Consider the following 24682-nt stretch of genomic DNA (forward strand, 5'->3'; position numbering starts at 1 on the left):
AGTTAAAATTCAGTAATTAGCACAGTTAGAGATACGTGAGTGTTCACGCAAATGAAAAGCAGAAGGGGCATAGCAAGAACATAGGCAGTTCTCATGTGCTCCTCTTGTACCTGTCTTTCAGTTTGAAATATATGCCACGTAACCTGGTTGCTTTGAACTAAATTTAAAAAAGGGAAAAGGTGCTTCAAATGGCTATCAGTGCTAAAACCTGTATGGAGAGCAGGGCAGAATGAAAAGAAGGAAATCTCTTTCAAGATCCTTTCGCCCCCAACGTGTTAACGTACAGCAGTCCCCTTCCCCTTATCCTTTTCCTTTATTTTTTTCCATGTAAAGAAGAGAGACATGAGTGTAGGATATTCCAAATCAATTCAAAGAGATAAACAAAAAGAACAACCTTTTCGTATTTCGAAGGATTTGCAGTGTTTCCCTAAATAACGTGGACCTGTTCTGATCACTGGAAGCTTATTCCAGACCTTGGTTTCCTCAGACTTTAGACTGGACATTGTGATCTGCACTGCTCAAGAGGTAAGCAGCTGCCCCATTTGTTGGTAGACTAAAGTTTGGTCTTTAGCATACCCATGGCCCAATCCATTAACTGCTTTGAATATCGAACTTAAAAAGTCTTAATAGGCTCTAGAACCTGACCTGGAGCCAGGACGAAGAGCTTTTATAAGAACATTTAGCCAAGAGTCCAAAAGTCATTATCATCTACCCTACAGAATAACTAGAAGGTCAGATGTGGGACCAAATAATTTATACAGAAAAATACAAGATTCATGGTGTGGATTTCTACAGCTTATATTATGTGCAGTTAGTAAGGTTAATATATCATTATGGTTTTTCCAATCTTAAAAACAGATCAGTCAAAGCTTCTGTGGAAAGTTTTGTGGAAGCAAAACTTAAATACTAGTATTTCATAGAAGGCTCTATTATGAAAGCTTATTTATGCCATTATTTAGAAATCTACCTGCTAGCAGAGGAAGGATAAGTATTTCAAAGAATCATATGGGATTTTAACATAAATCTTGTCAAAATTAAAGACAATTTTATTTTTAAATCTTTTCAAAACATGGCCGTACAGAAGCCTAAGTGTCCAATTTCCATAGGAAAGCTTACTTTTTCTCATAGCTGTTTCCTAGTTTTGTTTCTGTAGGCAGGAAGCCTTCTCCTGAACTGTAATTGGAGCCATTACACAGACAGTATTTTGTATTAATTATCGCAAGCAGGAGGATAAAATGGGGATGTGACCATGCTCTACAAAGAGCATGAATTTCTTATCAGCCTTGTTATTGCCAGCTTCTGAATCTGAGCACCTGCTTGTCCCTTCTAACTAAAAAGGATGAATTTTAGCCAATATATAATTCTGAGAGCAATGAAGTTGCCTAGTTCATTATGGGGCTCATTTCTGTGCTTTTCACCTATGTACTGATGCTGTCCTGCATTTGGAAATAAAAAGCCTTACAATTTAAGACTCCTTTAAAACAATGAATCACTTAAATAGAAACTGCGAGAAAATGTGAGAGAAACAGCCCTGCAGACACCCAGGTCAGTGAAAAAGGAGGGGGAGGAGGTGCTCCAAGCGCCGGAGCCGAGATTCCCCTGCAGCCTGTGGTGAAGACCATGGTGAGGCAGGCTGTCCCCCTGCAGCCCATGGCAGTTATTGGTGGAGCAGATATCCACCTGCAGCCCATGGAGGACCCCATGCTGGAGAAGGTGGATGTGCCCTGAAGCCCGTGGAGACCCCATGCCAGAGCAGGCTCCTGGCAGGAGCTGCGGCCTGCGGAGAGGAGTCCGTGCTGGGGGAGGTTTTCTGGCAGGACCTCTTGCCTGTGGGGGACCCATGCTGAAGCTGTCCATTCCTGAAGGAGTGCATGCCGTGGAAGGGACCCATGCTGGAGCAGTTCATGAAGAACTGCAGCCCGTGGGAAGGACCCACGTTGGAGTACTTTGTGAAGGACTGTCTCCCATGGGTGGGACCCCACACTGGAGCAGGGGAACAGTGTGAGGAGGAAAGAGTGACGGAGATGAAGTGTTACGAACTGACCACAACCCCCATTCCCCATCTCCCTGCCCTGCTCGGTGGGGAGGAGGTAGAGGCGCTGGGACTGAAGTTGAGCCTGCGAATAAGGGGGTGGGAGAGAATGTGGTTTTAGTTTTGGTTTTGTTTCTCACTACCTCTATTTTAAATTGGCAATAAATTAAGTTTAGAGTCTGTTTTGCCTGTGACAATAATTGGTGAAAGATCTCCCTGTCCTCAACAAGATAAGGAGCTTTTTTGTGTATTTTCTCCCCCTGTCTTGCTGAGGAGAGGGAGTGAGAGAGCAGCTGGGTGGGCACCTGGCAGCCAATCAAGGCCAACCCACCACAGAACTATACTGTTCACCCATTTCCAGATGTAAATCTAACAGATATATTGTACAATCTTGGAGAGGACAGATCTGCAAAGTATAATGCAAAGGATGTTCTCTTTCTACCACTACCACATGCTTTACAAGGGTTTCTCCCCCACACTACGTACCTCATTTTCGACCAAATCAGTTTATTTTCCTGCATGATGATCATTCTAGTCATTTTTTTATTTACACATGAAAATAAAATTTTTAAAAGTTAATTCTGAATGTGAAATTCAGCCCTGCTGGCAATAGCATAGGCTCTGCAATCACAGTTAAGACGCAATAAATTATCTTTTCTGTTTTTTTTTCCTGAGATGTGTTCAGCTCAAAACCTTTGCTAAACCCATGGTCCCTTTTCATCATCTTAGAGAGGCAGTAAAACAAGTTTGATTAAAACCAAACTTAAAACAATACATCATGATTCAAGGAAAAGATTTTATTTTAGGGCTAACAAGTTGATAATAAATAAAGGAATATAATAATGTAATAACAGATGTTCTCATGCACTTAACACATACAATAACACTGGCTTACACTGCTGTTTGGACAAATTGAGAAGAGGTATTTGGCAATATTATAAGTTTGAATAGGTTACAGATTATAGAAGAAGAAATTCTTTCCAATGTTTTTACATTTCTTTTATACAAATTCAAATAAATATTAATACATCTATTTTTCTTCAGATTTTGTGTTCACTTTTAACATGCCCGATATCTAAGCCACAGTAATATACAACTGCCAAGAAAGAGTATTTATGAATTATACTTATTAATATTCCTAAAAATGTATCATATTTATGTCATATTGTGCAAGCTCTTTAGGTACAATTAGATTTTAGGAAAAATTGCAGAAAATTTAAACTCATTAAAACATATCCAGTGCAACGGCCAGTCTAGTCCACACATTATGGTACTGTAATGTAAGCCAATATAATTTAAATAATAAAACATGCCTATATGATTCAGAGGAAGCTGAATATGTTTTATGTTTTAAAGATCTGACATCTAATATGCAGATTCTGCAGTATCAGACATTTTTCAAATCTTCATGAGATGGCAAAATAATGTTAAGACTTTATAAGTAGGCTTTTTCTTTTTTTTAGGATAACTCACATTAACAGTACTACAGTGGCCAAAAAAGACAAACTATTATAATAAAAATCAATCTGATTAAAAAATTAAATATTCCAATTAACACTGAAAAAGTGTTTGTAATCATTATTTACAATTCATCAATGATACCAGTGTATAACTCCACACAGTCAAAGTATACCACTTTCCAAGCAAATACCAATTCTTGTATCCCCATTCAAACATTCGATAGTAATATGTTGTTTATGCGCAACATATTAGTTTAAAGAAGGAGATCGATCTGTGGTCCAGAGTAATTCTATATATGGCCATTTGGTTTGCAAGCAGCGTTTTACAGGAGTGTCGTCAGTCTGTAACATTGGTTCTTCAAAACCCATAACAACTGCTGTGCCTTCTACGTACATGACCTGTCAAAATAAATCCAATTATGTCAGTCTATGTGTGTTTAAAAACTGTAATATGAGATGATTTTTTTTTTTACTACAAAAATCAAATCCATGAAGTTTTATATTTTTTTTTTTAAAAATGAAATGAGGTATGAAATCGAAAAAACCTAATCTCTTAGACTCAAGTGCCTGAAAACCCTGATCAGGCCATATTCATTTGACTGTTTACTTCAATAGACAGTAATGGCCAAAACTGGGGGAAAAAAAAATCTAGGAAATGCAATGCAAGAATTCTGTGACAATGGATCTTCTACTCCTGTTGCAGTTGCAAAGTTTGATATTGTTATTTTTATAAGGACAGCATTCCTTAGACTTAACTTTACGGAACTAATTTTCCATAACATGGAACTTCTGTTGCTAACCAGCTCTATTCATAAAACAATATTTAAAATGGTATAAGCAGAATCCTTTGAAAACAAAAATTTATTTAAATTTTCTTGATTATGTATATATGTTCAATAGTAAAGATAAATGCATCTTTAAATGCTTTTGCCTACCTTTTGGGATATAAAACTGCTGGAGATTTCACAGGGGTAATTTTAAGGACCTAACTCCAAGCTATTCTGAAGACTGAGTATATACATTTTCTCAAAGAGTCTTCTTACCTGAAGTTATTTTTGTTCCCTATGTCTATTAATGCCTTATACTCTTCTACCCTAAATGCTAATTCAGGAACTAACTTAGAAGCAGTCACGGTGTGTCATGTATACCCCTCCTTCCAAGAAAGCTGAAAATGAAACAGGTCATTTTTGTCCACCACTACATGGTTCCAAAAATTGATTTCTGATGCAGGTCTGGAGTACTAAAATATTTAAAAAAAAAATCCAAACATCTCAACGTACATGTAGGGTTACTTATAGAAGTTGCAGTTTGTCCATGTTACATCTCCATTGTCCTTTACAGTTCAGATTCCACTTCTCATGGATAAGTATGAGAAGTGCTCCATTCAAAAGGCATAGCTTAAGAGATATGGTCTAGCCAACCAATCCAAGCTAAAATATGACCAGGAGCACAAAGCAGTTTCCAATTCCAAATGTATAATTTTGGAAGAAGATTATCGAAATAATAGTTTTGTAAAAAGTCTGTTTCAAGTTAAAGTATTTTGCCTGTAACTATCGTCAGTTTTACAATTTAACACAGGGAGTCAGTTCTGCATATTAATTGTTAGTAAGGCTAGATTTATGTTTCTTAAATCTTACCTTTTCGTTATAGTTAGATTGCTTCAGTCCATTGTAATGGTAAACAGTGAATGACTCTGAAACCCTAGAGTCCTAGTAGAAAGAAGACAGTTAATTTCATGTAATGTGTACAACACTGTGCCTTGATAGTCTCCTCTCTTCACAACTAGGCAGATGCATTTAAACAGGAAGACTCAAGGAAATTGTAAAAAAGCATAATTTCTTTTAGGTGACATAATCTTGAAGATTTTGTTCATTTTACCTTTCTCATCAGAAATAATAAAAAGATGTCAGTAAATTAATGGGTAATGCCCCAAAGAGCAAGTCATGATTTTCTATGTTCACCTGGTCACTTTAAGCTATAACTTCAGCACTGAGCATGCATGTAGAAACTGTCCTAATTTTTCAAGTCAGACACCTTACGTAGTAGCCACATTTGCGCGTATTTATGACTGTTTGGATGTTACTAAATTAAATATTTACTAAGGACCAGATCCAATCTCCAACCCTCCATTTGAGAGCTAAAAAGTTATTTATGCCCATGCCTGCCTAATGGTAAACTAATTGTGAAGACACCTGTTCAGCTGAGGCCTAACAGCAGATGTACTGCAGTTGTCAACCTTTACCACTCCAGGTGTTTAAATGCTTTAGTTCTAAAAGGACTGAAAAGCTTTGCATTTCACTGAATCAGTAAACACAAATCAGGTGTAATATCATCTCTTTTATGCCTACTGGACCAGGCTCCAAACAAAAGCTTATCCTTTTTTTAAATACATGGAGGTAAAGGCTGGAATGAGAAGAGATCTGCTCAGGTTACAGTACATCCATCAGATTACGAAAAGCCCTCATTCATTTTTCTCCTCTTAAATGATTCAAAAACGTTATCTCTGTATGGGTCTCACAGCAACCCAGGCTATTCAGTGGAGGGAGGGTGGTGAAAAGGAAGGTAAGTGGTAACTCTACTTACAGGAATTGCTTCACAGAAATGAATAAAATCAAGTTTTGCTGGGAAGGAAAGAGGACACTTGTCCTTTTCCCTGAGGAAGGTATGCTCACCCTGAAGGAAAAGAAGTGCTGCTTTCCAGTTCCCATGGTTGTTAAGAATTTTGTGCGGTAATTGTTTCCCAAAAAAAGGGCTACCGGGGAATTCAGGAATCCCCCTCTCCAGGTGACTGCCCTAAACACTAAAGAGTCAGGCTTGCTGTCTCAGACTGAATGATCTTTGAATATTTTTCTTCTAAGCCAACAGCTTTGAAAAGGAAAGCTGAGATCCCGTCCTGCTTTTGAGGTGGAGCTTAATACTTTCTAGGAGAGTAAGAATGGGGGTTTGAATATTCTCAGCAAAGAAAGAATCAAATCTGGATCTCCTGACACTAGGTAAGTGATCAAATATTGTATAAAGGGGAACATCAATTCCAACCATCACTGGCATCTGCTACTTCCTCACAGTATTTTGAAGACAGACATTCATCTTCATTTCTGCAGAATTTCACTTTCAGAAAGAATTCTGAATGAGGTGTCAATATGGGGAAGGGCTCCTGCTATCTGATCCACAGAGCACAGACAGATTGGACAACGTGTCTGTGCCCTCACCATTCATTCAGTAACTGATACTGGCAGGTCCCATGCCCAAATGTGCCAAAATGTACCCTTAAGGCAGGAACACTTCCCATGTTTATACTGGAGACAGCGAAGGTTCAACAGCACAGGCAAAACTGAGTGGTGGGGAATCACGTGCAGCAAGGAATTAGTACTTGATGGACAGGCATTGACTTGGGGGCTCCAACTTTCCAGCAGGTAAAGAGTTCCTCCACCAACTCTCTAGGTGACCAAGGCGGGGAGGATCTGCCCACGATTCCACTATGCTTCCTTCTCCAGCTGCCCTTCTTCAGTCAGTGATGCCCTTCAGCAATAGGCAACAGAGGTAGCAGCCCCATACGATGGCCGTTTTCTCCTCCAGCTACCTATGGCCCGCAGTACTGGACAGTTTAGGCACAGCCAGTTATGGAGGATGTGCTTTGGCTTTCTGAACTTCATTCTAAGCATCTGGGGCCTAAAATTAAGCAGTGGAATCTTCCAGATTTGCAAGTGTAATATAATCCTAAGAAGCAAGATTAAATTGTATTCAATTTTAAAGATATTTCCACTTCTGGATATACAAATGAAAGGAAGAAGAAACAGTTGGCAAATACACAATGCAGATGTAATTCTGTAAATCCAGAGAAAATGGACACTCTAACTCCTTTTTCCTCTAGATGATGAATCACCACTTAATGATGTGTTCAGTCCCTACCATCTTTGGCAGTGCAGTTCTAGTGTCTGCTGAATGACCAGATTGTTTCATAGTACAGAATACCACACCCAAACAGTGCTGCACAACCCTTAACAAAAAGAGTCTTGCTGAAGGAATTTTAAAAATATTAGTTTCACATTTCCTTGGTTGTAAAAATTAAGCCATATAGTTTCAATGACATGTTAAGCCACAAAAGCCTCCAAAGAAGTACTCCTGTCAGCCCTTCTCTTGCCTCACCAGCCTATCTTTCTGTCACTGGGGAAACCCTCTCTCTTCTGCCAATACAAGCATTTGCATGGCCATGGAACAAGACTCCATAAACCTGCAAAGAGAGCTCTCATTCAGACCAGTTCCATTCTGGTTTACCACGTATCTGTACAAAGAGGTTCCTGGTGGCAGGAGGGAGACAGCAGGATGGCAGGAAAATGGGACCCAGGGCAAAGGGAGAAGAGGACAGCAGTGCTAGGTTAACACGTTTCTCAGTGGTGGTGCTATCTTAATGAAGATACGGAACAGATTGAGAGTTTGAAAATAATTTTCCATTACCTATCTGACTTCCACATATGCTAAACATAACCCTATCATGACTTTTTGTTAAACTGTCAAAAATTTTACATTATTAGAGATATACATAAAAATAGTTTTAAATATATTTGTAACCTTTTCCCATTTGCTAGCGATTACAGTGGACATTTGTAATACTGATAAAAACAGTATGGTCATTTATTCTCAGAAAAACCAAACTCAGGTGAACTTTCTGAGTAGGGAACCAGTTCAATTTCATATGCAAAATGATTATATATTTCCTGAAGTTAATTTTAGAACTTGTCGCTACAATGGAGTTTCCTTCCAGTGTAAAGCTGACAAAATCATGGACACCTTATGCAAAACGGAAGTCTACAGTTTGTTGTGTAATACAAGAAGTTATTTGCTGGTCAGCTGTGTCAAATGAATGCAATACTTATTAAAAATAGCTCTGTGATATTGATGGAAGTGTTTAATGAATCTCAAAGCCAAGCAGAATGGACAATGCTCTGCAGCAATAAAGCTATATTGATTACCTGCTCAGGGAAAAATTCTTGCAGAAAGGGACCCAGTAATATGATGCCCAGGCCTTCTGGGTCTAATTTGGTCTTCATGAGGTTTACACTATGACAAAAACATTGAATATAAAAGTATGAGTAAGACATTTTTATTCTTGCATGACTAAGTTATGCTGTGCTACCACAGTACTGGCTGCCAAGGATAGCAATACTATTCTATTTTTAATCGTAAGTGACAACTGCACCAGAATGGCATGCAAGTTGCCAAAACATGGTTATTTTTAAATAAAAGTAATCTGTTATTTTAAATTAAATAAATGATAATTCTGAAGGACCACCATATTTGGTAAAATAGTTTGAAACCCATATAATCTAAAACCAGGTTTACAGCCCAAAAGGCATTTTGCTGTCTTGTAAGCATTCTTGAACTTAGATAAATAAAACAGTCATCTTTCAAATACAGCTCCGTAACTGCCAAACAACCTGTTTTTAAATGGAGATCTGAAAAGCCTCCAAGATTTTCTAAGTACACTGAAATAAAATTAAGTTTAACAGATACATTTCTTATTTACATCACGTCCTTGATATCAAAGAAGCCGAAAACAATAAATAGTGAAAATATTAACAGTACTAATCTGAAAGCCTTACTACATGAATATGGTATAATTCCAGGTCACTACAAATGAATGTCAATTATAACTTGGTATTTCTATTTAAGTAATAAATTTCTAAGGCATCAGATCACTTAAACATTTATTTGCATCTACCTATCCTTTTGCCTAAGTTACAAGTTGTACCGTACACAAGAGTGTCCTCATTGGGTCAAACCAACAGAGCGTCTTGCCCAGTATCCTGCTTCTGACATTGGTCAGTAGTGGATGCTTTAGATAGAGTACAACAGGGCAAACATACAGTGATATCCTTAGTTTACCCTCCCCAATTCCTGCAGTCTGCTGCTCAAAGACATCTTCAGTGAGAGGCAGTATCTAAAACACAAAGATATATATTTTTTCTTTCCATCCATATGCCTAATTGGCTTTGAACCCATATACAGTTGTGGCATTTAAAAAACTCCTCACAAAATTAAAATTAAACTATGGATTCTGGGAATAAGTATCTCCCGTTTTGAACCGGTCACCTGATAATTCAGTTTGATGACACCTCATTTTTGTATTGTGAGAAGCAATAAAAATCATTCCCTATTTATTATGAAAGTCCTGATTTTAGAGACCTCTCTCACATGCCAATGGTTGTCTCTCTTTTCCAAGTCGAACAGTCCTAACCTACTTCTTATTTGTACTAATGCCGTTCTGTACCTTCAATTAGCCTTGCTGCCTTCCTGATACCTTTCTACAATGTTCTTTTTTAAGATGGAGTGAAACGTCATGCATTTATACAATGGCATAATTCCTAGAAATCCCACTCCATATGTCTGTCTATCACTGAGTATCAGTTTAAATCTAAGATCTGTTTCCTGAATGGTAGTACCTAGTTCACAGCCCACCAATGTGTATGTAAAATCAGGATTGTTTTATTCCATGTGCGATCAATCTACAGTTACTGTTTTGAGACTGCTATGTTACCCCCCAGTAACTTCTGCTGCTGTTCCACACCATTTTTAATATCTTGAATACTTTTGTATCAGCAGCTAACTATCATATTAATCCCTACCTTCAAATCCTCACCGGTGCCATGACAAACTTCACAGACCTAACACAAATTCCTGTGAAATTCCTCTAATGATCTCCCTCCATTAAGAAAAAATGACATTTTTATCCTTTGATCAGTTATTTATCTACAAGAAAACCTTCCTTCTTATCCCATGTTTACACATGAAACATTTACATGTGAATTTTCCCCAGATTGGCCTTCAATTCCTTTTCTAAGTAATGCTGTCCATTTGTCACCTTCTCATTCTGGTACTGTCTGGTACCAGGACAGTTTACAGTAGTATGTAACTTAAAATAGTTCAGCAATTTTATTCTGATGTTTCTTCAGAATTTTGGGGTTTTTACTTATCTTGACACTTCAGACTCTTAGTTACTCTGACCACCCATAAAAAGGCTTAAGTGTGGAAACCTCCCTGTAATCTTTCCCAGTGAAAATGAGAACTAATCCCTGTTGTCTTCCTCAGTGAATATGAAGAGGAATTCACTACACTCTTCTTACTGACTTGGAACACTTTTTAATATTGGGCATCACCTATCAGAACTACAGACCTCTTGCAAGTCTCCTGGTTCTGATGGGCATAAAAAAATACTATTAACTTCTATTTTATAACTTTGCGGATTAGTCATGAGACGATTTTAACTCTGCTTTATTCTGTATTTACATTTAATGTTCCATAAATGTAGATTCTTCCCTATTTTTTTCATGTAGGCACTACATTTTCCTTTCAGAAGACACAGTCTTAGCTTCTCGTAGCTGCCTCTTTTTACCACCTGGGCTTTTAACCACCTAGTTCTCTTTTGTCAGGGGCTGTGGGCAGAATGTGTCTTTCTAAGCTCTTCTTGATCATTGTTGCATGTAAGATTTTATCCTTTTGGCTACCACTTACGTGTCTTCATTTTTAAGTAGCTTCCTTTCTTGGTCCTAACATAGTACTAGTAGTAAATTATTTGGCTTCTTTTTGTTTCTGCCTCAATACACACAGAATACGCTATGCAATTCTTAAGAGAGTGGCTCTGTTAAGGCCCTTGGAAGAGGAATTTTAAAATTCATGAAACTGAACGTAATATCCTATAAACTACGTTAATTTAATATCTAAAAAAAAAATTTCACTACTCAAGTGAAGCTACAACCGAGGATTTGCAAGATACTGGACTTTAATCCTTCTATTGCTTGTTCTTACTGCTCTCAAAGTACAAAATTTAAGATATTTCAGTAGCTGTCTGAAACCTGCTCAAATTCTTGAAATGCTGTAACAGAGTTCTAAAAAATCGTGTTTGTAAACAGAACCAAGGCAGATTTAAGTAAAGATAATTTTGAAAATGCACTTAAAATTACGTAATAAAATTAAACAAGCTATATACTCACTAATGAAATACGAGAACTGTTTAAAAATGCAGAGCCTTACTAAGTTTTTAAGTATGGTCAGTGTACAAAATTAAATCAATTAAGCAGGAGAGGAGATTTAATAAAAATTGATTGCTGTATGTTTCAACTGAGGCTTTTTCATTCAGCAAATAGTTGACGCTGTTCAACATTACTGGTATTACAGCAGAGCTACCAAAATAAGTGTGTGTATGTGCTTCAGTCACTTCAGTGTGAAGTCTAGCATCTGAACTAAAGAGGTTCTGAATGTCGGGGTGATGATACTGATGGCCTTTGTACTGTTAGGGCTGAGAAATGCGTGGGGACAAAAGCCTCCAGCACTGGTCAAATAGGCAGATAGGATAAAGTGTTTTAAACCAGCTAAACCTAGATTGACAGATGTACTCAAATCGGTGCCCTAAAGAGTATCAGATGGTTTTTAGAAACAAACAGACAAAACAAACAAGAGAGCTGGGTTCTCAGATGTATTTACTAAAAGACTAGAAAATTTTACTAAAATCACATGCAATGGCGTTCAGTACTGGAATGGCTAATCCACCTTGTTAATTCATGTCTGCTCTGCAAAGTTTTCCCCTCTATAATTCTTAAACCCTAAGCAGGTCTGACCGTTATTCATCTTGAGATTCTGAGAAGCTTAAAGCCTTGGATTAGATGATCATAAATAATTTCCATTTAGTTCTGGAACTAAAAAGTGTAAGTAGTACACTTGGAAGCAATGCCTTTAATTTTACTTAAAAACAAACAAAAAAAAACAACCAGAAAAGCCCGCATGGAGTTTGAAATGTGTTATTTATACTTGTGTTCCACATTAAGTAGACAGGACATCTAGAACCAAAACAGAGTAGGTCCTCAAGACAGTAATATTAGACAACATTTTTATTTAAGAAGAGATGTTTCAAGACTGAATATCCCATGGTTTGATCATGGCTTTTCAACATAGCAGGCCTTCTGACTGGCTCTTCCTACATCAATTTATATTCGTTGTGCTATGCACAATAAAATAGGCCAGGGCTATGCCACAAACACCCTGAAGGCCAAAGAGCCAAATGGAAAAACTGCTGAATGCAGAAAGAGGATTTCTGCAGATTTATTGAGGCAGCAGAACAAAAAGGCCAAAGGAAAGCTTCTCAGACCTATTAAACTAAGGCTTTTTTCTTTTTTCCCCTTTAAAAAAAACTTTTGCAGATTTCACCATTTATTGACATGATATGAATGCTAGCCTTTTTGTTTTGTATTTTCTTTGGTTTTAGTTTCCCGTGTGTCTTTCGATTTCAATTTTCACTCCTATTCTCCACAGAGAACAGCTCAGTAAACTTTGTTGCACTTCGCAACATTTGAAAGGACAGAAAATGGCAACAATCAAATTTCAGATGTCTGTGGTAAGTAAACCTGCAGTCTCCACAGCCATTCTACAGAAAGAACTGATGTAGACCCCAATAAACTAGACCATATGCTTACGAAAATGCAGAGCCACCTTTTGGAGATGTAAAAAAGTTCAAGCACATAGCTCTCCTTTCCAGGTTAAGCATTTAGTGGCAAAACGTGGTAAGCTTTGATGCCGAAGGTTAACTGCTGCCACTGAACATTAGTCCTGTCTGTCCACATAAGATCTAAAATAAATTGCCTTTTTCATTTGATAGTTTTATCTCTAATCCTAGGAATCAAGGTGTCATTTCTGGAAACAAATGACAATTATAAACACCACAAGGTACTGAGTGTTGGTGGAAACAAAAGTGTAACTGAAGCAGTTCCAGCTTCAAACTCTGTAGACAGATCCAGTGGTAATCCAATGCTAATCTGCCTCCAAGTACCTTGGTTGTTTGGCTCTTCTGTCACACAGTTTCACCCTTGTTAACATACAGAAATATATTCACGACTATGTCCTCAATATATAGTAATGCAGAAGGTTTGAGGGTTTTTTTTGGCTTCTAGTTATCACTACCAAAGTTAGAGACATTTTAATTTGAATTCCTCCCATTTAATTTAAAGCTGACTGAAACACTTCAAAATAATTGTGCCTAGAATGCAAGCTAGGAAAAAATCTAGAAAAACCACCAAATTATAATTGATATGTGGTTAATTGAATCCAGGAAAAAACCCTGAATTGTAATTAATTAATAATAGATCATAATTAATATGTGGTTAATTGAGACTTCTATAGTATTTAAAGTTTATTATACTTACTATTCAGGATCTGAAACAAGGTCCAGAGCCTTCATTACATCTTCTAGCAGAGTGTCAGGTATAAAACCATTATCTGAAGAAGTAGCAAAGCTTCTCATCAGGAAAAGAAACAAAATGCTTTCCAGGAGTACAAATTTTATACAAAAATACAAATACTGCGTATCTTTATCTCTAAAATTTGCAAACAAATGGTGGGGTTCTAGAAGGAACACAGTTTTCAAACACTTCTCTCCCACTTTAAAAAAAATGAGGAGTGCCATACAGAAACTGCGGGTTTATCATTCATATACTTAGAAGCTTAATACTTGCTAAGAATTCAATCTCTTTATAGCAATCTCCATTTGATACCACGGAATAATAACTGTACAATTTTTCCCTTTTGATTAGCTAAAATAATACCTGAATGTTAGACATCTTCTGTTTTCCAAAACATAAGAAAATTTTCAGTGTATGCCACATACATTCAAGAACAAAATTTCATGAGGAATGCAATCATAGCGGAGCAGTTATTTTATGAAAATGTAATATAAGAGAAATCAAATTATATTTATATCAAATTTAAATTTAGATTTAGATTTAATTTTAGATTTAGACTAGATATAAGGAAGAAATTTTTTACAATAAGGGTGGTGAAACACTGGAACAGGTTGCCCAGAGAGGTGGCAGATGCCCCATCCCTGGAAACATTCAACGTGAGGTTGAACAGGGCTCTGAGCAACCTGATCTAGTTGAAGATGTCCCTGCCCACAGCAGGGGGGTTGGACTAGATGACCTTTAAAGGTCCCTTCCAATCCAAACTATTCTATGATTCTATGATTCTGTATGTAAGCTTTATGTTAAATAAAAACAACATTACAAAGTTAAAAAGCTTACGCTCCAAGAACTCTACTTCCTACTGCACAATGTTGTACTCAACTTCCCTTACTACAGAATTCTCAGAAAATTTCTTCATGTTCCTTGTAGATTGACTATTGTATTGAAAATTTCTTGTCTTAAGTACTAAGTATTTCACTCCTCTCTTAATCATCTCAGGTGTAAACAGCATATTACCCTGGCAAGGAAAGGACAATGGATTTGAAAGTGCAGTATTTGGAACAAATTTTAGAAAATAATGGTCCTATTTTTGAGGAGATACCTTACACAATGCAGTATTCATTACTATTTGGAATTTGTCTCTACTGAGTGAGTACATTTCAATTATAAAATCTTATTTCAGCAAGAAGTACGGTCCTTACCCTCAGGGTCATATGTCTGGAAAACCCTTCTAGCTTGTTCTGAAGGCGCTTCTGGAGCAACAAGGGCCATATCCTTAAGGAAAAAAAAAAGAAAAAAAAAAGAAGAAAACTTTCAGAATATTCTTAATTCAGATACAGATTACTAAGGAAATATTAGCCATACTACACAGGTTTGGACCTTAAATTAATGAAAATTTAAATACAAACGAAAAATCACAGTAATTTGGCAATATTGCTGATAGTGACCATAGTAAAACCATCAAGAAAAAAGTGAAATTGATAAGTTATTCATGAAAAATGAAAGGTGGCATAAAGGGTAAGAAACGCACCTATTCAAGACAGCCTTTAGTTTAAAAAAAGATACAAAGACTTGATGTTCAAATAGAACACAAAACTCCAATAGTGCTCCAAAAACTGCTTGCTAGGAGTACTTAAATCCTATATCTCCTCTTGCAAATTTATGATCACCTATGTTGTTTTTCACATAGAAAGGAAAATGAAAAACTTGCTGAGAGGGAAACACTGCATTTCACAATACCCCCTCTATAGTTTTTCTTCCTGTCAAAGTGAAAATGTAAGGTTATCTGCTATGCTATGAACAGTAAACACAAACCCTCAGAAATAGCAGCATTGACGTTACTCTGAATACCCTGGGAAACATGCTTTTGTTCATATTGTATTAAGTAAATTTATATGTTACAAATCAAAAAGTTACCTTAAACTGTTTCATAAAGTATATATAATTTTTTAATTTCCAGTTCATTTCAACTTTGCTTTCTGAAGATGACTTAGATTTTCTTGAAAATCACGTTAACATCCTCTCATTATACCTGCATGTGCCAGCAGTGAACTTTGGTCTAAACTGTACAAGTCTGTATTACTCCATTTGAAGGAAGGCACAGAAAGAAATCAGAAAATGTAGAATTAAAAGATGCATAGTGACCTACTGTTCTTTTATCAGATTAAGAAAATGGCTTCAGGAAAAGAACAGAAAAAATCATACATTTGACCAGCATTCCACTCTTAACCAGTTTCTCTTAATTGCTGACTCCAAATCAGTCAAGAATTTTAAGTATACACCTAATGCCATCCAGCATACACTTAAAAACTTTCCTAAATGAAAGCCAACTGCCTAGGACACACAAACAGGGATAACATGGAACACAACATACACTTAAAAATGACAACAGTTTTACTTTACAACATACACTTAAAAATGGCAACAGTTTTACTTTGAACACATGAATGATACAGCTATTACTGGCATAAGGTGCATACAGTGGGGGTTACAGAGCTCCCCTCATTTCCACATACAGGAGAGACAAATATTTGGTCTCATACAGGATTATATAAGACAAAAAGCTGGGAGGAGACATCTGCCCTGTCTTCCACGGCTCTAGATCACCAGCCCATTATACTTTCACACCTAAGGGCTACTCCATTGCCACTTGAGCACAATGCAAACGTCTACATTACCAAGCAATGCAGCACATGGAGTGAAGGATTGGGGTTCAATTTGCTGTGATGTATTAAGGGGCATCCACATCACATCTTTACTGGCAATGAAGTTTGTGCCAGACGTCAGTGTCCACACTGCAGGCGAGGCACTCTGAAAGGCCTCCCAATGTGCAACTTCAGGTGTTGGCTCCACCAGGAGAGAAACAGCTTTCAGCACATCTCTTGGACACTTAATTGCATGCAGCAGGATTCCAAGTATAGATGCACCACAAATTTGCACCAAAAAGAAGCTCTCCAACATGCTAAATCACTAATGTAGATGGATCTGGTGAATCACGTCTGCTGGAATTCTCCTAGTTCCTGAGACGCAATAGACTTACCAGGACTAAATTGCTTCTGGCTCCGGCCTACTGCCTCTCTTGCAGCACAAGTGCCACCTTTCACTGTGACTGGACTGCAGAGCCCATCTTTAGGTCAGAAACAGGCCTGCCTGCAGATAAACTAGAACTCTATGCCTCCCATACTATGTGACTTCTCCAATCACCCTGCACCCAAGTACTCCAAGTGAGAAAGCGTACAGAAGAAACTAATTTGGGAGAAGTCCCTTTGTCCTTCTAGTCTCTCCTAGTGAGAACAACTTGTAAATTTCTTGCTTAATATACTGGAAATATAAAACCTCGATTTTTATATTAATTCAGTATCATAATAATGTAATTTTAAGGATCCATAAATATGACTAATTTGGAACAAACCCACTATTTAATGAAAAATATTCCAGTGATTTTATAAATGAATGATAATTCGAAAATCAATGCTTTAACAGTGTGTCTTCATGTTTACGTATGTTCTAAACTTTTTTTAAAGTACTTTGCAGGTAAAGAGACCATACTGCTTTAATAACATCTATATCTCAACACAGTTAGTTTAATGATACCAAACGATGTATGAAGATGTGCAGTTGTTAAGTATATACTCCGTTATAACGGGTAGCACTTACGTGATTGATTATCATCAGGCACAGTGAACATGGGTTTGCAAAAGGAAAGTCCTGTTTAACTAATTCGATCTCCTTCTACGATCAGGTCACCTGCCTAGTGGACAAAGGGAAGGTGGTGGATGTAGTTTTTCTGGATTTTAGTAAGGCTTTTGATACTGTCCCTCACAGCATCCTTCTGGACAAGTTGTCCAACTATGGGATGAGGGGGTCCATGGTGCACTGGGTGAAGAGCTGGCTGAAGGGCAGAGCTCAAAGGGTTGTAGTGAATGGGGCTACATCTGGCTGGTGGCCATTCACCAGCGGTGTTCCTCAGGGCTCAATTCTAGGGCCAGTTCTGCTCAATATATTTATCAGCGATCTGGATGCAGGAGTTGAGTGCACCATCAGCAAGTTTGCTGATGATACCAAACTGGGAGGTGCTGTTGACTCTCTTGAGGGACAGAAGGCCTTGCAGAAGGATCTATATAGATTGGAGCATTGAGCTGTGACTAATGGGATGAAATTTAACAAGTCCAAATGCCAGATTCTGCACCTAGGTCGGAATAATGCCGGGCACAAGTATAAATGGGGAGAGGAGTGGCTGGAGAGCAGCCCTGCAGAAAGGGATCTGCTGGGGTGCATCAAACACAGCATAACCAGCTGGTCAAAAGAGGTGATTATCCTGCTGTATTCAGCATTGGTGTGGCCTCACCTCGAGTACTTTGTGAAGTTCTGGGCCTCACAATTTAAGAAGGATGTGAAGGTCCTTGAATGTGTCCGGAGGAGGGCAACAAAGCTGGTGGGTGAAAGGGCTGGAAGGAATGTCGTATGAGGAGCGGCTGAGGACTTTGGGTTTGTCTAGTTTGGAGAAAAGGAGGCTGAGGGGCGACCTCATTGCTCTCTACAGCTTCCTGAGGAGAAGCGGAGAGGGAGGTGCCGATCTCCTCTCCCTGGTATCCAGTGATAGGACGCATGGGAATGGTTCAAAGATGCACCAGGGGAGGTTTAGACTGGACATTCGGAAGCATTTCTTTACCGAGAGGGTGGTCAAACACTGGAACAGGCTTCCTAGAGAGGTGGTCGATGCCAGAAGGCTGTCAGTGTTTAAGAGGCATTTGGACAATGCCCCTAATAACATGCTTTAACTTGGTCAGCCTTGATTTGGTCAGGCAGTTGGACTAGATGATCATTGTAGGTCCCTTCCAGCTGAAACAGTCTATTCTATCCTGTTCTATACATACACTGTAAAATTTGATAATATGTGACCAACTCTTAAATAATTTGGAATACTCCAGAATTGGAAAAGTTTCATTTTGGGGGGTCAGTATTACAAAACATATTAAGCAGGAGTAGATTTCACTATCACTGAATTACAGTACACTATTGCAATTAGTTCTCAGTTTAAAATAGATGATGTCATAGTATATAGAGCTTATTAACAACAAAATGACCGGTGATTTCTATATTCAGGATTTAACTCTAAAGAGGGGGTATTTTTATGGTAGATTCTTGTTAATGAATTAGCAGCTCATGGATGCAGTGTAACAAGGGAGAACTCTTTGAAATTTCCATGGTTTTGAAGGATATCACCAAAGTAACTTCAACTGCACAGACATATTATTTCAAATGCAAACTACATAGTTCTACTTTGGTTTATGAATATGCAGTTCTTTCCATAAAATTTCACTGTAATCCACAAATAAAGACTATCATTTGTGTTGCCCTCCCTCTCCCCAAATTATCTTGTTAATGTCGTACTTTCCACAGTTTCATATGACGCAAAACAGATTTTTAAAAATAAGTCTCCTGCAACTACCAACAATTTTTTTTTCTAATAGTCCAATTGCAAATAGCATGTATTTCTGCTGGCATTTTAATTTTCCAGGTCCTTAAGTTACTTCAGTTATTTCAGTGCATGTGTATATGGGAAGAACTTAGAGAATAAGTCACCGAATGCATTACTCAATACTGAAAATTCTCCATGTCTTTCAACTGAACTTTTAAATATGGTAAAGCTTCCCAGTTATTACATATTAACACTTTTTATTCATTAAATGTGATTTACTGATGCTCTAAGGAATTCATTTCAGGAAGAAACTTAGAAAAGTTACCTTCCTTGGACAGATGACCAAAAAAACCCACCCTTTTATCTTCAAAATAATTCTAACCTTTCACTGAGACTGTTATCCTATACATAGTTAAAAATACAAGATTTTAACCCTGTATATACAAATCCCATGCACCCCCTAACTTAGCATGTCATTCATTTCCAGTATCCAGAAAACTTTAAAAGTTCAACTAGTCCATATATTTGTATGTAGGGAAAAAAAAAGTAACATACCTCCTTCAGGCACCAAAGCTGAAAACGTGACAAACATCTAACAAAAATGTAGTTCAGCTGCCCAAGCTGATATTTCAATATATGTGCCAAAATATATCCCCCACCCCAGCCTTATGAATTGTATTTTGATGTATCCCATGCATTGAAAGTTCCATATAAGGGAATCCCATTAACAGTTAATTATAATACTTTTTTCCAATACCAAGTACAACATGTCCCAAAAATCATGTTTCACTCGTTGGCTCTTGTGATACACAAACAAGTCATTTTATATTACTTTGAAAAGTTATTCTCATCAGTAGTACCAGTTATTTTAAGATCCCATGTTTACCCTCAGAGGCAAAAAATACTCTTCATAAGTTTTAATGAAAACATTCCAGAAGTTTTCATTCTACAAATCAAGAGCAAATGGCTAAGCTACACTGACATCCTGGCTATGAATTTTTACAAAGATCCCGCCCTGAAAGACCTGTGGCCCTTGAAAATGAAATCTGTTCACATGCGGACTGCTTTACAGTTCTACACTACCACTGTTGAGTGATACGTGGAAGAATTACGTACTGTAGTTTCTTCGTGAAATTTTGCCTAAAGACAATATAGAAACACTGATAATTTATCAACGATTTAACTTGCTATAATTTAATCAGTTCTGCAATAATGAAGATTATTTAATACAGTCTTGTATTACAGATAACAGTGTGTATTTCTCAATGCTATAATCAGTGGCTTTCAAGCCAGCAACTTTTCCAAAATGGTTTCCTAAGAAACAAGGTTGATGGGATCTCTGAAACTGATTCCCTTTTCTCTAGCTGATTTCTGAATCCATTGTCCAATTTCATTTTTATTTGGCAGAGGGAGTGGAACCTCACGACTGGTTGTTGAAACTGGAAGCCAGGCAGGGAGGAAACGTACAGGTTTGTGTGCCCACCGAGGGAAGGCAGAACCCTGCTGTGAATCGCTGTGTTCAGCAACAGGCAGACAACCATTCAAACACCACAGGCACAAGCCCAGACTTGTGACTGTGTGCCTGGCTGTTGTTGGGTGGACCATCGCAGGAGATAAGTGGTGGGTTACTGTAGCAGGTATTTGCCTGGGTGGGAGAGGGAGAAAAGAGAGGTGCAAGGCAGAGATGGAAAGGGAAAGAGTGAAAAAACAGTTAAGAAAGGGTCTAGGAGAGAAGCTGCTGGAAGACAGGCTGCAGGTGGTCTGCTCTTACATAACATGCTTTGACTTAGAAGCGCTTCCGTATGTAGTTTTAAAGTAACATGACTTGAAGCAGTTGTATTGTTTCACTAACTACCCAGGGGAGCAACCTTAGATTTCTTCAAAGAACATTGCTTTATTAAGGTTCACATCAGTTTTGGGGGCTTCAGAGATGGCAAAAGATTTGGTGAAGGTACAGACAGTTCTGACAAATGTTGGGGAGGGAGGTGGCAGGAAGAGACCAGACCAGAAATCCAAAAATCATTTGGTAAAAGCATAGGTCCAATAAAGAGTAGAATAATGGGCTGACTCAGTATAGACTTTCACTTATCTCTTTACTCAATTGAAGTGGATATTCGAAAATAATTGCAGTTGATGTGGAAGGAACAGATTGCCGGGCAAACTAAGATGAAATTTTGATCCACCTAGGAGGGTGGAAAAGAGCCTACACATTCCTATTATTTATGCTGCAGAGGAACAGAAGTCCTTATCCAATGACAGCCATCCACAATCCAGCGTTGTGAAGATTTTTGAGTCTGGAGGGATCAGATAGTTTAATCACGGTTCTGGTCCAGAGGTAATGGTGGGGACTCTGGTCAACTTACTGAGGTCCTGATAACAAAAGTGCCCCAGCCATGTCAAAACCACTAGAGTCCTGTTCTGTTTTACTCTCAGTGGGACTCAAGGGACAAGTTAAACTGGGTGGAATACAACAGCTGTCTCTTCAACCATGCATGCCATCAGAAACACAACTAAGAAAGAAGTGGCAGTTTTTAACAGTATGGGAAGTAAAAAAATAAAACTCAGATCAATCCTAATACTGTGAGACTACCCAAGCAACACCTGATGCATGGTGTAGAAGCAAGACTGTCATTCACTTAATCTCACTGTGGAGTTGGTTCAAAAAGAAATGTGATTTTAAATGTCAGTAAGGTTCTTTTGGAGATTATCTTTTGAAAGAGAAAAGACACTTCATACAGTCCTACTGATGTACTATGAAACTGTATCATTATCATTTAGATGCACAGGTCTTTCACACATGATCAGAATACATTTCAAACTGGGTAGTGCTCTAAAATAAGAATCTGAAGCTTCAGTTCCTCCTGTGGCTGTAATCCATTTGCAACGAATCTCCAGATCCACAAGATCCACATCCAATGTCAGTACCCCGGAGGACAGAGACACACAGAGAAGGTTTCTTCTTCAAATGGTGAAGGGATCCCGATACCAAAGCCAGAACTGATGAAATGCTCTTCACAGCCTGAGACATAACAACCCACTTAACTGAGGGAGAACAGACTGAATGCAGCTTTATTTGGAGGCAAGGAGTGTAAGTGTCATACGTAGCACCACATATACAAATGAGGTTATGTGTCCTTAAGGTGTCAGATACTGATTTACTTGCAGAGACTGGCTAGGAAGTGAATCAAAGAATAAAATTTAATATAGACTGGTATCAGTTCACAAGCAGGAAAGCTATCATCATTACAGAAGTAAAAATAGGTTCAAAGTCTTGCAGTGATATAAAATTTAATTGTTGATTCTCACTGAGATTGAGAAGATTAAACAGAACCTGGTCATTGCTTGAAATTAAGTAACAGCTTTCTTTTAGGTCCTCCTAGGAGCTAAAATCAAGGAAAGAGGGAGAGTCCTTAAGGTCTGAAATGGGAGGCCATTATTACCGTTATACAAAGAATTGGACAGGTATGGAAAGGCCATAGATCTTGTTTCCTCTTAGGCACCACTGAATGGATGTTGAGATTGCTGAGGTATGCAGTTATTGGTTCTAAAAATACTCACCAACATAGCATCTACTGTCCATTTAGGCAAACTATTGTGAGGGCTCCCTGAAAAGGGACAGAGTTGGAGAATTATACTGTGGCAACAAAGCAAATCAAATCCTAGAGTTCTCACCTGTAAAGTCCATACTAAAGAATTCGATGTTATTTGACATAAATGTAGTTTGAAAGATTACCAGTCTGGCTCTGAACAGAGAGATGGCCAATGAAGACTAGTTCAAGACTCCCACTTGTGTTCAGGGACATCATCCGCACCAATAAGTTGGAAGGGCCACTGCCCATAGTTGTTGCAGTGATGGAAGTATTCTCTACAGACTGCTTACAGTGCTTTTCTTGTGCTGGCTGGTGGAATATGAGATTGCTCTGTGGCATTATTATCTTCCATGAGAGAAGGCATTAAAAAATGTCAAACAACTAGAAAATACCCACAGAATACTTGAAGGAGTAAAAGATTTTCCTGCTCGAGAGCTCTATACGGAGAAAGTGAAGGAAAGGTCCTTGACTTAGCTGTCACTATACAAGAGCTCTGCAGCCACGACTGTTTCCACTTCAGAATAGCAGGTGCCAAAGATCATATACTGTATCCTCCTCAGCCTTGAAGAGCCAAAAGAAAAACCCTTCCTTGAACGAGAGAGGGAAAAGACACAAAAGGAAGCATACCACTCCCCAGGTAGCAGAGTTCTTATCACGGGTCAGAAAATAAAATACAGGCCTTGTAATTCAGACTGGTAAAAGATGACACAGTTTATCTGAAAGTCTTCATCAAGGGGTAGAGGTGGTGGTGGAGGAGAAATATTCACAGTAAGCAATTTGTCTCAACAAGGTGGTTGAAAGGAAGCAAACTGGCTCTAGTTGCACTCTGCCTTGTGAATAAGAGTGAAAGGATTGCATTTACTCTACAGTACCTGCAGTACCTTGCTGCTACTGCAAACGGAAGAGAGTTCTCAATAGGGCAGAAAGAAAAGCTACATATGGACAACTACTTCAAATCCTTTTTCACCTTCACCCATACTACCCAGACAGAAAAGGGAGCCTACTTCACCCAAGGGTGGGGTGAGGCTGTGGAGGAAAAGCAAGCACAAACCAAAGAGCAAGAATTAATTACAGAGAAATCTACAGTGAGCACACTGTCAGCCTACCCAGCTGGAAAGCAGTGTTTTTAACATGCACTCAACTAAGTTATGGAAACCACAATATATGCTCCATTCCTGTGGGAGAGGATGGTTTAATGAGACAGCCAACAAAAAAAGCCACAGCATTGCAGTTTTTCAAAAATAAGAGAAACTCAAACTACAGTGAATACATGTTTAACAGTTACTTTGCCACATATGTTGGTGTTTTAGTTCAAAACATTACAAGAAGGCAACAATTCGCTTGTTGACACATAAAAAAAATAAGAGCTTCTTCACCATGTTCCCTGCTTTGAAGGACACATTACAAGAGATTACTGTAAAACAATAAAGATTAGGTATATAGTCGTCTTTTTTATTCACAGTTACTAACTTGTTTTGCTCATCATCACAGAGCAAAGTCTTTGTTTCGAAAGCAAAAATACATTACTGGAATTACAGACCAGGAGTCAGCAAATTTGGATTTCCAGGAATTCTTTTCTAATCACTAAATTACATATTACCCTCCAGCCACAAGTTTAATCTGAAAGGGCAGCTTTTCAAATTACCTGTTGTCTGCCATATTCAGATAGCTTTTTCTTTTTTTTTTGGAGGACAGAATACAGTGCTATACAAACGCCAAACTTTATTCCCAAGACGAACCAAACTGGAAGTGGGCAAATTCCATGGTTTATGACTTCCCAAATCTTCACAATATAATTCAAGATGAATGGTAGCTTCTATTATCACGCCACTTTTTTTCTACTTAAAAAAATTAATATCTGTATTAAATACTATTTCTATATCTAATACTATTTCAGCCTATAGACAGGAAACGTTTGCTATACAAACCATGGTGAGCATTAACATATTAACTCT

General features: G+C 38.0%; 1 protein-coding gene across 12 annotated transcripts in view; it reads right to left on the minus strand.

The window, feature by feature from the left end:
- Nucleotides 1-2808: 2808 nt before the first annotated feature.
- MINDY3 (MINDY lysine 48 deubiquitinase 3) overlaps nucleotides 2809-24682 on the minus strand; it is a 60441-nt gene continuing 38567 nt past the window's right edge. For all 12 annotated transcript variants that reach the window (XM_075143848.1, XM_075143852.1, XM_075143857.1 and 9 more), the window contains 5 exons: nucleotides 14918-14990; nucleotides 13683-13755; nucleotides 8463-8550; nucleotides 5130-5201; nucleotides 2809-3891 (listed from right to left, as the gene is read on the minus strand). In XM_075143848.1, the coding sequence (XP_074999949.1) occupies nucleotides 3742-3891; nucleotides 5130-5201; nucleotides 8463-8550; nucleotides 13683-13755; nucleotides 14918-14990 (456 nt within the window). In that variant the 3' untranslated portion in view covers nucleotides 2809-3741. The remainder of the gene's footprint in view (nucleotides 3892-5129; nucleotides 5202-8462; nucleotides 8551-13682; nucleotides 13756-14917; nucleotides 14991-24682) is intronic.

Source organism: Calonectris borealis, chromosome 2 (assembly GCF_964195595.1).
Source record: "Calonectris borealis chromosome 2, bCalBor7.hap1.2, whole genome shotgun sequence".
In the NCBI taxonomy this organism is placed as follows: Eukaryota; Metazoa; Chordata; class Aves; order Procellariiformes; family Procellariidae; genus Calonectris; species Calonectris borealis.